This window comes from Dermochelys coriacea, chromosome 14 (assembly GCF_009764565.3).
Source record: "Dermochelys coriacea isolate rDerCor1 chromosome 14, rDerCor1.pri.v4, whole genome shotgun sequence".
In the NCBI taxonomy this organism is placed as follows: Eukaryota; Metazoa; Chordata; order Testudines; family Dermochelyidae; genus Dermochelys; species Dermochelys coriacea.
Window position 1 is genome coordinate 3,271,477 of NC_050081.1, and position 13,192 is coordinate 3,284,668.

A 13,192-nucleotide genomic window follows, 5' to 3' on the forward strand; every position below is an offset into this window, starting at 1 on the left:
CTGCCTCCCTTCCAGCGGGCATGACGAGCAGCGGTTACACTAACCCGTGGCCGTGCGGCTCAGGTAACGTGCACCTGGCTTCAGGCAGGCGAGGAGCTGGCCGCAGGCGGCTGTAAGCGGAACCGCCAAAGAAAGCGAGAGCTCAAGCATGAAAACATTATTAGGCAACCAATCCCCTGGACCTAGTTTCAGGAACAATGGCTGCCTCTTGGTCCTGCTGCAACCCGAGTCGCCCGTCAGCCAGCGGCTGCCCGAGCAATCAGAGCCTGGGCCTGTGGGAGTGAAACCATTTACCCAGACCAAGGGAGCTGCTCACCGGGGCCCAGGGCAAAGGAATCGGCCTCTCCAGCCCGCCATTGCTGATCCCGAGCAACCCAGCGGAGTGCGGCTGAGTCTCTCAGCTTCCCTGCTGCCTGCAGCGGTTGTTAGGGCAGCCCAAGTGGGTCCGCGGCCTAATCTCTATCTATCTCTATCTGCCAGGTGTGGCACAGCTTCCCTCTTCCCCTTCAGCACCTGCAGCTTTGTGCCCAGCACTACACCAAGCACTGGAGGTCCCAGCCAGGATCAGGGCCCATTGTGCTCGGAGCTGCACAAACTCATAGTAATAGACAGACCCTGCCCCAAAGAGCTTAAATCGAAACAGAGGTGGGCAGGAGGGGAAACTGAGGCACAGAGCAGCACAGCAACTCGCCCAAGGTCACCCAGCAGCTTGGTGGCAGAGCCGGCAATAGAACCAGGTTTTCTGAGCCACACCCCAGCGCCCTGTCTGCTAGCCCCTATGGCATTCACGCTGTCCAGCCAGGACAGAAGCAGGGAATCCAAGAAGGAGCACCTCATGTTCTGCAAACCCGCCTGGAGGGGAGAGTTTGGACACTTTAGATGGTTTCTTATCACCCCTTCCCTGAGTGCAGTGGTGGATTTGATTTAAGCCTCGCGACACCAGCCTGAGGTGGGTTGGAACCCTTACCCCCATTTTATAGATGGGGAAACTGAGGCACCGAGCAGGGAAGAGACTTGCCTAAAATCACACAGCAAGTCAGCAACGGAGGCAGGACTAGAACCCAAAGCCCACTACACTGAGCCAAGAGCTTTAATCACTAAGCCATGCTTCCAAACCTTTGGGTGCTCCTGGGACGCAAAGCTGAACTCCAAACCTTTGCGCTGAACGTGGCCCCCAAACTCTGCCTCTCCACCCCACCCACGACGGGCCAAGGCACACAGTGTTACGCCAGCAGGACAATCCCAGCTGCCCTGTCTGGCGCTCAGGGGAGTGGAATTGGCTCATCATGCCCAGCGCTCTCCTAAAGACCCAGACCCAACGGGGGATCTGCAGCCCTCTGGCTTGGGCCCTGGTTTCCACTGGGAGAGGATTTTGGTTATTAAGACGCTTCCTTTTCTGCCTAGCTCAGCTCCTGGCTGCAATGGGAGACCCTCTGGAGAGCCAGAGAGCGGGGGCACACGGCTTGGGCGGCTGTGTTCGGCTGGCCCCATCTCTTAGCGTTTTGTGTCACTCCTTTATAGTTTGGAAAGTGAAAGACCCCCAGCAAAGCATGAGCACGCCCAGCACACACCCTGCGAGCCAGCCGGCTGACAGGCCCCAGCCGGAGCAGAGACGGGCCTCGAGGGTGGCCCTGATATTTCTAGGGGACCTCCCCCAAGACACACACATTTTTCAGGCCTCTTTGACCATCAGAAAGAAGCGACCCAAAGGCAGGAGCCCAGCGTGTTCGGAGCCCTTTGCAGGTCAGGTCCAACCCCCAAGGCCCGGGGCCAGTGCAGGACAAGGCTCCCGCACACCGGGCACCGTCTCTCCCAGCAGGGAGCCACCGGGCTGCCCTGGCTGGGGAGCTGGAGCCAGCGGAGACAAAGGGCACTGCCCTCTGCCCAGCAGGGCTGGGCTGATCCTGCACCGGACTAACGACTGAATGAGGGGTTACCAGGGTCATATGGGCATTGTCAGCTTCCGGATTGGGAGGAGGTTTCCTGCCATGTGGACCTCAGCCCCCCCCCCCCCCCCCGCAGTCTGTCACCTCCCTGCATTTATTCCCACTCCCTTTCATGGCCCCTTCTCTGCCAAACCCCCCAGGCCAAGGGACGGGAGCCTTGTGGGCACACAAGGGGTTCATATATTAGCCGTTCTCATCCTAGCAGGCTCAGCTCAACTTAGGTCACCAGTGAGATGAGTTTGCCGGGTCTCAGCGAACCCCCCACTGGATGGCTGGACATGTCACAGCTTGGCATGATTGGCAGTCCCTGCTCAGGAGATGCCCACACCACCTGTGGGAGGGCAGGGGGCTGCGGGGTAGGACTGAACGGACAGCAGCCCCAGTACCTAGAGGCTCTCAACCACCGCCTGCTGGGACTTGGGAAACAGTGAGCAGGTGAGGTGCAGGCCTGGCGGTGAAAATGTGGGCAGGGGGCTGTTGCCCGCTCCTGCATTCTTCTCCCCCGCAGGGCCAGGGCAAGAGGGGGCAGGGCTTGACACGACAGGCCTTCATGGAGGAGACAGGAGGTGTGTGCTGGAGCCCTGGGCAGTGCTTTGTGTCCCCCGCCCCGCCGGAGGCAACACGAGAGGGAGGCGAGAGGGTGACAGGAAACCACGGGCGGGTTGGCAACGTTTGGCTCCTGATGTGTCTGATTTCTCTCAATCTCCTTCCCTCGCTGTGGGCGCCTCGGGGAGCTGGGCGAGGCAAGGGGCTGGGGGGAAGCCAAGGGGGAGCCGAGGAGCTGGGGGACCACATGTCACCCGATACACAGGACACCCCAAGACATATGAGGGGTCAGGTTAAGGACCCCTGGACTGCAGGACCCCTGCAGTAGTAACAGTGCCCCCCTCCATGGGGATTGTACCCCACTGGGGAGGAGCCTATGGGACCCCCTGGCACCCCCAAACTCTGCTGGCTGCAGGCTCTGTCCCAGGTGCCCTTACACCCATGGCTTTGGCCCCCATTGCTGGCCAGAGCCACCCCCTGATCCCATTGGACCTCTCCCTGAATCAGTGGACAAGGGCTTATCCCTCGAGCACTCAGCATGCCCATGGTCAGGCCGAGCCGCCCCACACGCAACCAGACCATCTCCCAGTGCCCCCAAACCATGGGGGCTGCCAGCACTTCCCTGCCGAGACACCCTGCCCTAGCTCGGGGTCAGCACCTGACCCTGCACAGAGGGGTGAGCAGCCCCAGCCCGTCCAAACCCCACAGATTGCGCCAGCCAGGACTCGCATCCACAGAGCCCGGGGGAGCGACCCACAGGGCTGGGGACAGCCAGGCCTGGCCGGAGCGCAGACCCTCTGGCTTGGCTTCATCCCATGCCCCCATGGGCCACCCTCCTCCCCATTCAGACCCTGCCGCCTGCCCCCCCCAGCCCCCCCCCACCCCTTCTCTCCCCCCAGTTTCTTTCTTCATCTCTGGCCGTGGGCCACTTTGCCACTCTTCCTCCAATTCCCGCCCCCACACCACGCCCCCCGCCCCGGCTGTTTAGGCTCCGCCCAGCTGCCAGATGGGGGCAATGGCCCAGCTGGTTCTGCCCCAGGGCCACAGAGACAGGCCCTCCCCCCCTGCCCCAGGATGGCAGCCCCGCCAGCCCTGGCCTTTTGCAGCCCTATGTCCCATTGCCAACTCCTCTCCAGCATGCTGCCTGTGAGCCCCCTTGCCCCTGCTCCCCTGGCCCCCGTGCTGGGGTGACTGTCCCCCAGGGTACTAGCTGCACTGAGCCAGGTGGAGCTATTTGTGGGATTGTTCCCCTGCGCTCATGACTCGGCCACGGCAGCACCGGGATCCTTCCTGGGGGCCGCCTGGGCCGGGGGAGGATTTGGAGCAGCAGGGGTTGCAGGACAGATGGAGGCCAGAGGCCCAAAGAGGGATAAACGGTTTAAACTAATCAAGAGGCCGGGCTAATTGTTAAGGAGCTTAGCGGCTGGGCCAGCGTGCGGCTGGAGGTGACCTCCTGCCGAATCAGAGACGCCCGTAACTCTGGCCGGGTGCCCACGGGAAGGCTGCGCGGCCCTGGCAGGGGCAGATCGGGTTACGGCCCAAGTTTGCCACCCGAGACTCTGCGGCACAGAAGAAGGAGGCAGAACCTGCTGCAAGGGGAAGAGCTCACCAGCTGTGGAGGGGGTCAGGGACGCAGACACCCGCCGCGGCCCCAGCCCCAGTGGAACAGTGCACAGCCTGCGAGGCTGGCCCAGTGGAGCCGAACCCCGGAGAAGAGGCTCCGTCAACGGCTCATTGTCTCCCGCATCAACCCCCTCGCTTGTGTCAGCGCAAGCCCCACTATTGGCTACCGAGGGCTCGGAGCCCGGTGACATCCAGGCGCGCTCTGTAATCCTAGCTGGGTCTCATTAACCCAGGCTGCAGTGCCTACGCCCGCGCCTTCCCTGGTCTGCACCCCCCGGCGCGTCGGAGCGGAAGAGGTCAGCCAGAGCGGCCGTGCAGGGGGAGCCGGCGCTGCCAGCTGCGGGGCCAGACGTCCAGACGAGGTTGGCGTTCCGGGCTGCAGGTTAGATGAAGGCAAGCGAGGCTGCGCCCGGTGGAGAGGGACCGGGAACTGGGGCAGCGGCACGTCAGCGCGGCTTGGCCTGAGGCACTTCGCTCTAGTCCAGGTCTGCCCGGGGCCGGCTGCGCGTGGGCGCGAGTGTGCGCGGGCACCCGCCGGTGTCCTCAGCAGGGCTGGGAGAACCTCAACTCGCGCCCCTCTCCCCGGGACCCAGCAGAAGATGCCAACCAACGGGATCCACCAGGTCTTGAAGATCCAGTTCGGCTTGATCAACTGCCAGAACCGCTACCTGACGGCCGAGAGCTTTGGCTACAAGGTCAACGCCTCGGCACCCAGCCTGAAGAGGAAGCAGATATGGAGCCTGGAGCAGGACGAGGCCGACAGCTCCGTGGTCTTCCTGAGAAGCCACCTGGGCAGGTACCTGGCCGCTGACAAGGACGGGAAGGTGTCGTGTGAAGCTGAGAAGCCGGGCAGAGACGGGCGCTTTGCTATTGTCACCCAGTCGGATGGGCGCTGGGCGCTGCAGTCTCAGCCCTACAAGCGCTTCTTCGGGGGTGCAGAAGACAGGCTGTCGTGCTTTGCCCAGGCCGTCACTGAGGACGAGCTGTGGACCGTCCACCTGGCCATCCACCCGCAGGCCAACCTGCTGAGCATCAGCCGGAGGCGGTACGCGCACCTGAGCACCCTGGAGGATGAGATCTCAACCGACAGCAACATCCCCTGGGGCGTGGACGCGCTCATCACCCTCACCTTCCAGAGCCAGCGGTACTGCCTGCGGGCCTGCGACAACCGCTACCTGCGCAACGATGGCGCCCTGGTGCCGGAGCCCGGCCCGCGCACCGGCTACACCCTGGAGTTCAAGGCAGGGAAGCTGGCTTTCAAGGACTGCGACGGGAAGTACCTGGCGCCCATGGGGCCCACGGGCACACTGAAGGCCGGGAGGAGCTCCAAGCCGGGCAAGGACGAACTCTTTGATCTGGAGGAGAGCCACCCGCAAGTGTGTTTCCTGGCGTCGAATGGCCGATACGTCTCCATCCGGCAAGGTAAGTGACCCTCCCTTTGCTCCCTTCCCTGCCCATGGGCAGCCTCCCTCTAGAGATGCCAGCAGAGTCTGTGCCAATGATCCATAGAAGTGGGGAGCGGAGGGTGCCCTGGCCTCATACACCTGAGCACTTAGAACTGGGGGATCCTGCTTCCTGGGTGCCGCCCTGCCTGCTGCAATGACTCTTCAGCCAAGCCGGCTTGGAGGGACCCGCCGGGGACCTGGGCCTCTGGGCTCATGCAGCTCTGGGGCCGCCTGGTCAAGGCTCTCCTGACTCCTCCCTTTCCCCACCCCCCTCTCTTTCACGGTGGCATTTCAAGTGCACTCCCCACCCCTTCCCAGGCTCCCTCCCTGTCTGGGGTGGGGGCGCGCCGCACTCACACTGGCAGCCCACGCTCAGGCCCAGCCCCCCCGGGGTCAGATTCCCAGTTAGCCCTGCTGTGGGGCTGGCTGGAGGGGGCTGACACTCACCCTTTCTCCAGCTGCGCTCCTTGGCTGCTTTCTGCCCGGGGGGGCGGGTGAATAGGGGCACTGGCGCCCGCGCCGTGTTTGCTCAGAGGGGCTCTCCCTGCCGTTTCCTTGGTCATGAGCAGCCCCTCTGGCTGGCACCCGCGCCGCACCAGTAAGTTCTTCAATAAACCACATCCCTGGGCCACCAAGAAGTGACCTAGCTCCCTGCTGCACCTGGAGACCATCAATCCCGGGGAACGTGGCGTTCTCTCCTCCCACGCGGGATCATCTCAGCGGGTGCTTTTGCCTGGTATCCATCACACCCTCTCACTAATCCCTCTGTCCATGGCACATCCCACGGAGAGGCCCCAGGCATGTGAATTTTAGCCAGGCCTTACCAGATCGGTGACTCATCTTACTCAGCATCCTGCCTGTCCCGGAGCCCACCTCAGCTCATAGTCTTTCTCCAGCACCAGAGCCAGGCCCATGTCACTTGGCCAGGTGCAGTCTGTGGTTTCCAGGGGAACAGACGAGGGTCCTGCTGGCAATCACTTTCCATGCAAGGCAGCCCCATGCCTGCAATCCTCACGGGTGCAGCTGCTGTTGTTACTCCCAGGGTCTGCCAGCCAGTGCCTGGGACCAGCTACAGGCATTCCAGGGGCAGCGTCTTTAGCAAAGTGGGAGACTTTTCTCTCTGCAGAGCAGCTCCCTGCATGCACAGGCGATGCAGAGCCCCTGCCGGTGCTCTCCAGAGCTCAGCCCTGGCAAGCCAAAAGGCATTCTGGGTAAGAGAATACAAAGGAGGCCCCCCAAGCTGGTTCTTTCCCCTCCAGGAGCTGGAGTGAGCGGTGCCCAGCCCTGGGTTGCCGGCTGCCCCGTGTGAACGTGGGCTACGCTTGCCCATGTTAGTGCCGGCTGGAGGCCACCGCAGGCCTGTCGCCTCTGTCCTGCCCAAACTCCTGCAGATGGGTGCTTGGCCAAACCCAGCCGGGTCCTGGGTCTCTCTCTCAGGAGAGCTGGAAAGGAGGTGAGGTGAGACAGGGCAGGGCTGGCCATGGCTCTCGGCTGTATCTGGTGGCCCAGCCCATGCAGCTCAGTTGAGGAGATGGCTTCTGGACGTCAGAAAGCCAGCAAATTGTAAACTGCTCCACCAGCAACTCTATAATAACAAACCAGTGTGCACAGTCCAGTGCTAAAGCAACCCTACAATAACAAACCAGCATGCACAGCCCAGTGCTAGTGTGCAACCCTACGATAACAAAGCAGACTCTGCATGCGAGTGAGAAAAGCCCGTCAGAGAGCAGATTTCCACACACAGCTTTAACCAGTGCCAATGGCAGACAGCGTCCATCCCAGGAGGGACCGGTGTCTCCTGGGCCCAGCTGCGTGTTGGGGTGAAGCTCGTGTGTTGTGGACCTGGAGAACATGCCCCAGACCTGCAACCAGGGTGCTGTGGAGCTGAGTGTCACCCCCACTTCCCCTGTCGGGGGGTGTGGGGAGAACAGGGACTTCCCTTGGGGCTCCATGGCCCGTGGAGGTAAAGGATGGTGCTGGGGTTCCCGCTGTTTGCGGGGAGGGAAGGGGGGTCAGAGCAAGTGTGTCCGGGACATGGGCTGGCTTCCCCGTGACAGCCAGGGCTCAAGCCCATCCCTGGCGGATTTCAAGGGAGCTTTTGGGGCGGGGGCAGCATGGGGCAGGCCCCCTGGTCTCTGAGCCAAGGCCTGATCCCCCACAGCCCCCACAGGGTCCCAGCCTAGGAGAGGCTGGGAGAAATAAGGGTGAAGTAGCTCCCTGCTCCACCCATGCTCACAGCCCCCCTTCCGGGCTGTGTCGGCCTGCAGCCGCTGGGCTTGCCCACCCCATGGCAACAGCGCTGCCAGGGGGTCATGGGGGGACCATGCCCAATTGGGGGGGCTGCCTCTCCAGCCCCACCCTCCCTGCCAGGGAGGGAGACACAGGGGCTGCCCAGTGCCTGCCTCCCTTTGCACAGAGCCTCCTCCTCCCCCCGCCCGGTGAGTCAGGCTGGGCCACATGGGCCCGATAGGGAACAGGTGGCAGCGGGCGACACTCCCTCCGCTTTGCTCACTGCTCCGTTGCCATAGTAAAACGGCCCCCCAACCCAGCCTGCACGCCGCGGGGGGGAGAGGGAAGTGCTGCAACGGGGGTGTGTGAGAGCAGGAGTCTGGGTGTGCGTGCACAGGTGGCGTGGGTGTGTGTACACGTGAGTCTCTGTGTGTGAGAGAGCATGGATCTGAGGGGGTGTGTCAGGGTCAGCATGTGTCTGCACATGAGTGTGTGGGGGTGTGTGTATGCGTGGCATGTGGGGGGGTCTGTGTGCATGTGTACGCGGGGGGTTGAGCATGAGGGATGTGGGGGTGTGCACACGTGGGGTGTGTGTCTGTGCGTGTGTGACCATGGGTCTGTGTGTGGGGGTATGTGTCTGTGTGCATGTGCACACATGGGGGTCTGGGGGTGTGCACACATGGGGGGTGTATGTGAGAGAGCATAGGTCTCCCTGAACCCCTCCTGCGAGCCGCACTGCGGCCTGGCGGTGACGTTGTGCGTGGGACGAAAAGCTGGCGCTGGAGGGAGACCACCAAATTCAGGACACTGGTGAGGGGAGACCCAGCAATCTCCTGGGGTGCAGAAGCCAGCCATTGTCTCACCCTGGGCTGGCCTCTATAAACCAACCCCAGCGCGCCCTGTGCCCCCTGCCCCAACGCACCTTATAAACCACAAACGCCTCCTGAGGCCAGGGCCCACAACCCCCTGGCTGCAGGCTGAGCTGGTGGCTCTCTCAGGCACAGACGGGGGGGGGGCTGATGGGCACCCCATGGAGCACCCGGGTTTGGGGCGGTGGGGCTGCCCCATGCAGCCAGGAGGCAGCAGGCTAACAGTGCGGCTGCACATGGCCCAAGCGGCTTATGTGCAGGTGATGCTGAGGACTGAGTTATAAATAGGGAGTTTGTGTTTCTGAATCGCTAAGTAGATGGAAACAACAGCAATCAGGTTAATGAGCCCAATTAGCGCCGATTGTTTGGGAGGATTTGCTGGGCGGGGAGTGCCCATAGATCAGCTGCTTGCCCAGGGAGGGGTGAGTGGGGTGTGTCCGGGGTTGTGACAAAGGGAATTAGGGCTCTGAGACTTGAGCGGTCAGCCATGCTGCTGACCCGGGTGCGTGCCCTGACAGCAGGGGCTGGCAACCCTGGCTCCTGGCAAGTGCCATGCAGGGGTGCTGAGGGGCTCCCCAGTGCTCCTCCGGCCTGAGCAGCTACCCAACCCCAGCGAGACCCGGGGGAGACGGGGCTATGCCTCCATAGGAGCATGGGATTGGCCAAAAAGCTACATCCTTGTCCTCTATTAATCCTGACCCGCAGCCCCTGCTAGCCCAGCCCTGGGCTCTGCCTCCCCCCAGCTCTGCCGGTGCCCCTCAGTCCTGACCCCCAGCCTCACCCCACGCCCTGCAGCCTCCTCATTCCCTGCAGGTGTCAACGTCTCGGCCAACCAGGATGAGGAGATGACCCATGAGACCTTCCAGATGCAAATTGACAGAGAGACCAAGAAGTGCATCTTCCACTCCAATGTGGGCAGCTTCTGGACCCTGGTGTCCCACGGGGGCATCCAGGTCACTGCCACCAGCGTGTGAGTATGCGCCCCATCCCGCTCGCTCCCCAGGCACACTTGGCCCAACTGCAGCGCTCAGCTGGCCAGCACCAGAGCCCCAGTTCTTGGAGCCACAGCAAGGAGCGAGGGCACCGGGGGCAGGGGCACCAGCAGGACAAAGGGAGAATTAGGCCCGGGGCCAGCCCTAGGGGGCTGAGTGGCAGAGCACGCATCGGGGAGCTGGGATCAGGCTGTAAAACTCACTGGGGTCTCTGGCTGCTGGAGCACTGTGCTGGGGGCAGGTGCTGGCACCTCCTGGTGGGTACCTGCTTGGTGCCCCCTGCCCTGCCCAAGCTTCCCCTTCCATAGCCTGTCTCTGATTCGGCCTGTCTTGCTCGCACCCACAGTGCCGCCAACACCATGTTCGACATCGAGTGGCGTGGCCGGCGGGTGGCCCTCAAGGCCAGCAATGGCAAGTACATCTGCGCCAAGAAGAACGGGCAGCTGGCCGCAGTTAGCGACTCCGTTGGTAAGTCCCGCCTCAGCCGGGAGGGCAGCAGGAGGCCCTGCCGCATCCCCCGAGCCTGGAGCTCAGCGCCTGAAGGGCCAGGCCAAGGGCAGCGTTGCTGGGGGGTGGTGGGTGAGAAGGGGTTTGCAGCTGCGACGCCCACCCTGTGCCAGCGAGCCCCAGGCGCTGCTCCCCCAATGGAGGGTGACGTCCCCCGGGCGGTCACGGGGCAGGGCTACTGTGGAGAGCAGAGGCTGCCTGGTGCCCAGCAGAAGGGGGGGGTGGCTGTGGCCCCGCTGGGCAGGGCTGCCCCAGGAGCCACTGCCCACAGCCCTGCCGCGCTCCCCAGGGGAAGACGAGGAGTTCGTCGTCAAGCTGATTAACCGGCCCATCCTGGTGCTGCGGGGCGACCACGGCTTCGTCAGCTGCCACCGCGGCTCCAACCTGCTGGACGCCAACCGGGCCACCTACGACGTCTTCCAGCTGCTCTTCAGCGACGGGGCCTACCACATCCGGGGTGAGTGCCGGGCCGGGGGGGGGCGGGCATGGCCCGGGGGGCCCTGCCCTCACCCGCCCCCTCCGCTCTCTCCCCAGGCCCCGGCGGCAAGTTCTGGCATGTCACCAGCAGCGGTGCCATCTGCAGCGATGGCGAGGTGTCCGAGGATTTCGTCTTCGAGTTCCGGGAGCGCGGCCGCGTGGCCATCCGGGGGAAGAACGGCAAATATCTGCGCGGGGACCTGGCCGGCACCCTGCGCGCCGACGCCGATTCCCTGCACCGCGCCACGCTCTGGGAGTACTGAGCCCGGCCCCCCGCCCATAGCGCATAGACCCCTAGGGCCCGCGCTAGCTAAGCCGGCTCGGCACGTGGGGGGCAGGAGGCGTCAGCACAGTGACCCCTGCTGGACTCTCACCTGCTGCGGGGCAGGGACAGGAGCACAAGGGAGGGCGTGTCCCCCCCCACTCCCGCTGGGCAGCCGTGTTGGGGTGGGCTGGCTGGTAGGGGCTTGTGGGCGTGCAAAAGATAGACACGGTAGATGTCCGGTTTTAGTGCCGTCTGTGCCCCCCCCACCCCCACATGGCTGCACCCCCACCCTCCGCTCCTCCTCGCTGAGCTCATTAAAATCCGCTTGAGTTGCACGCCGGGGAGGGTCACTCGTCTTCCTTCACCAGCAGCACCTCGGAGGGCCCCCGGCACCGGGCCGGCTGACACCATCCTGGGACAAGGGGGCCCCGCCCATGCCCTTGGCCTGAGTGCCACCGAGCCGCCCCATGGCCAGTGCTGTGAGCCACAGAACCACATCTGGGCAGACTGGCACCAGGCCACCCAAGGCATTGCCCGGGCTGGGCTCTGGGGAGGGATGGGGGGCAGGCAATGGAGCTGCCTGCCACTTGCTCAGCCCCTGGGCCCGGGGGTCCCTGCTGGGCCCCTCCCTGCCCTGCTCCCCCCAGGCCCTCAGCAGCAGGTTCTGCTTCCCTAGAGCACATTTGCCAGCCATGCCTGGAGAGTGGGGGCGGGGAATCAGGGCTGCAGAGGAAGGAGACTGGGGGGAAGGAGCTGGAGCGGGTGCGGGAGGGGGAAGCGCTGCAGGGCGGAATGAGGGCTGGGGGGGAAAGGGGCTGGAGGGGGTCGGGGGTGGGGGCTGCGGGGTGGGAGTGGAGCCCAGGCTTGGAGCGGCCCCTGGGCATGTGGGCAGAGTGAACCCTGCCCGAGGAATCCCAGCTATGCAGCCGCTGGGAGCTGGCCATACCAGGCAGATCCTGCTGCCTCGGGCGAGCCCACCCCACCCGCTGCCAGAGATGCCCGCACTCTCGGCCCAGGGCTCAGGAACTGGCATGGTCGCTCCAGCCCAGAGGTGGCTGCAACCCAGGCTGCACGTGGCACCCCGCTGGCTGTACCCTGGTGTCAGCAAGAGCAGGCTCCGGCCAGGGTGGCACGGGGAGGCCCCTGGCAGCGTGTGGCCCGGGCGCTGGGCTATGGTGTCCCATGCGGTGCCATGGGCATGCTGGGGAAGGCTACGGGCTCCAGGCTTCCTGCAGGGTCAGGCAGGAGGGATCCTGACCTGACCCCTCCCAGCCAGGGCATCTCCTGCCCTGGGACCCACTCGGATCCGCAGCTGCTGGTGCCGGGGAGCTGGAAATGCAGGGCCCACACTGCCCTGTCTGGGCCCTGGGTGCAGAGGGCAGCGCGGGTTCATCCGGGTGCCACCGGGGCTGTTCCCCAGCCCACCCCCTCGCTCAGCTGGCACCAGGGAATGGGGTCTGGTCAGAACAGGGCTCTTGGGGTCCCTGTGTGGGGCAAGCCCAGGTGAGGGGGGCAGTGCAGGGATGGCAGGGGGCGCTGCCCCTCTGGGGTACGGGCGAGGAACTCAGCATCTCACCTGCTAAGCAAAGACCTGGGGAGATATGTCAACTGGAGCAGCTCCCCCAGCAGGCCAAGCAAGCACCCCCCCGGCTAACCCCACCCTGGGTTCTCCCTCCCCAGCTCCCCCAGTGCCCCCCGCTAGCCCCTCCCCTGGCTCTCCTCCCCCAGCTCCCCCAGTGCTCCCTGCTAGCCCTGCCATGGGAGCTCCCTCCCCAGCTCCCCCCAGTGCCCCTGCTAGCCCCTCCCCTGGGCTCTCCTCCCCCAGCTCCCCCCTCCCCAGGGGTCTCCTCCCCCAGCTCACCCAATGCCCCCTGCTAGCCCAACCCCAGGCTCCCCCCAGACACCCTGCACCCCTGGCTGCTCCCAACCTTCGTCAGGGGGCTGGGGGCCCTGAGCTGTCACCAGGGCAGAGGTTATGGGGGCAGCTGGGGAGCAGCAGATCCAGTGCACTGGAGGCCCAGCTGGTGCCCCCTCCCCCCCCCATCCTGGCAGCTGGCTGGGATAAGGGATGTGTGGGAACAGCAGGCGGAAGTGAGCGGGTCAGAGGGAAATGGCTGAGGGGGGGGACTTTGTTTGTGGAAGGAGACCCCCTCCAGGCTCTCTTTCCACAAACAAAGCTCCCCCTCCCCCCCGGGTGGCCAGAGCCAGCTTCACACTCTGAGCCAGGATGGGGGCAGGGGATGTGTGGGGAGTGCAGGATTCGGGGGTGGGGAATACAGAGCAGGGCCCATAG

General features: G+C 64.4%; 1 protein-coding gene across 1 annotated transcript; it reads left to right on the plus strand.

The window, feature by feature from the left end:
- The first annotated feature begins 3,893 nt into the window (after window positions 1-3,893).
- FSCN2 (fascin actin-bundling protein 2, retinal) lies at window positions 3,894-11,582 on the plus strand. The gene is made up of 5 exons (XM_038371884.2): window positions 3,894-5,537; window positions 9,472-9,628; window positions 9,997-10,118; window positions 10,447-10,614; window positions 10,692-11,582. Exons 1-5 carry the CDS (start codon window positions 4,715-4,717, stop codon window positions 10,895-10,897), a joined length of 1,476 nt encoding a protein of 491 aa, XP_038227812.1. The 5' UTR covers window positions 3,894-4,714; the 3' UTR covers window positions 10,898-11,582.
- Window positions 11,583-13,192: the final 1,610 nt, after the last annotated feature.

What these genes read in the sequence shown, in the direction of transcription:
- FSCN2 (XM_038371884.2), top strand. Translation starts at nt 4,715, where the DNA reads ATGCCAACCAACGGGATCCACCAGGTCTTGAAGATCCAGTTCGGCTTG. An exon ending in ATACGTCTCCATCCGGCAAG is followed by an intron (nt 5,538 to 9,471) that starts GTAAGTGACCCT and finishes CATTCCCTGCAG; the next exon opens with GTGTCAACGTCTCGGCCAAC. An exon ending in CGGGGCCTACCACATCCGGG is followed by an intron (nt 10,615 to 10,691) that starts GTGAGTGCCGGG and finishes CTCTCTCCCCAG; the next exon opens with GCCCCGGCGGCAAGTTCTGG.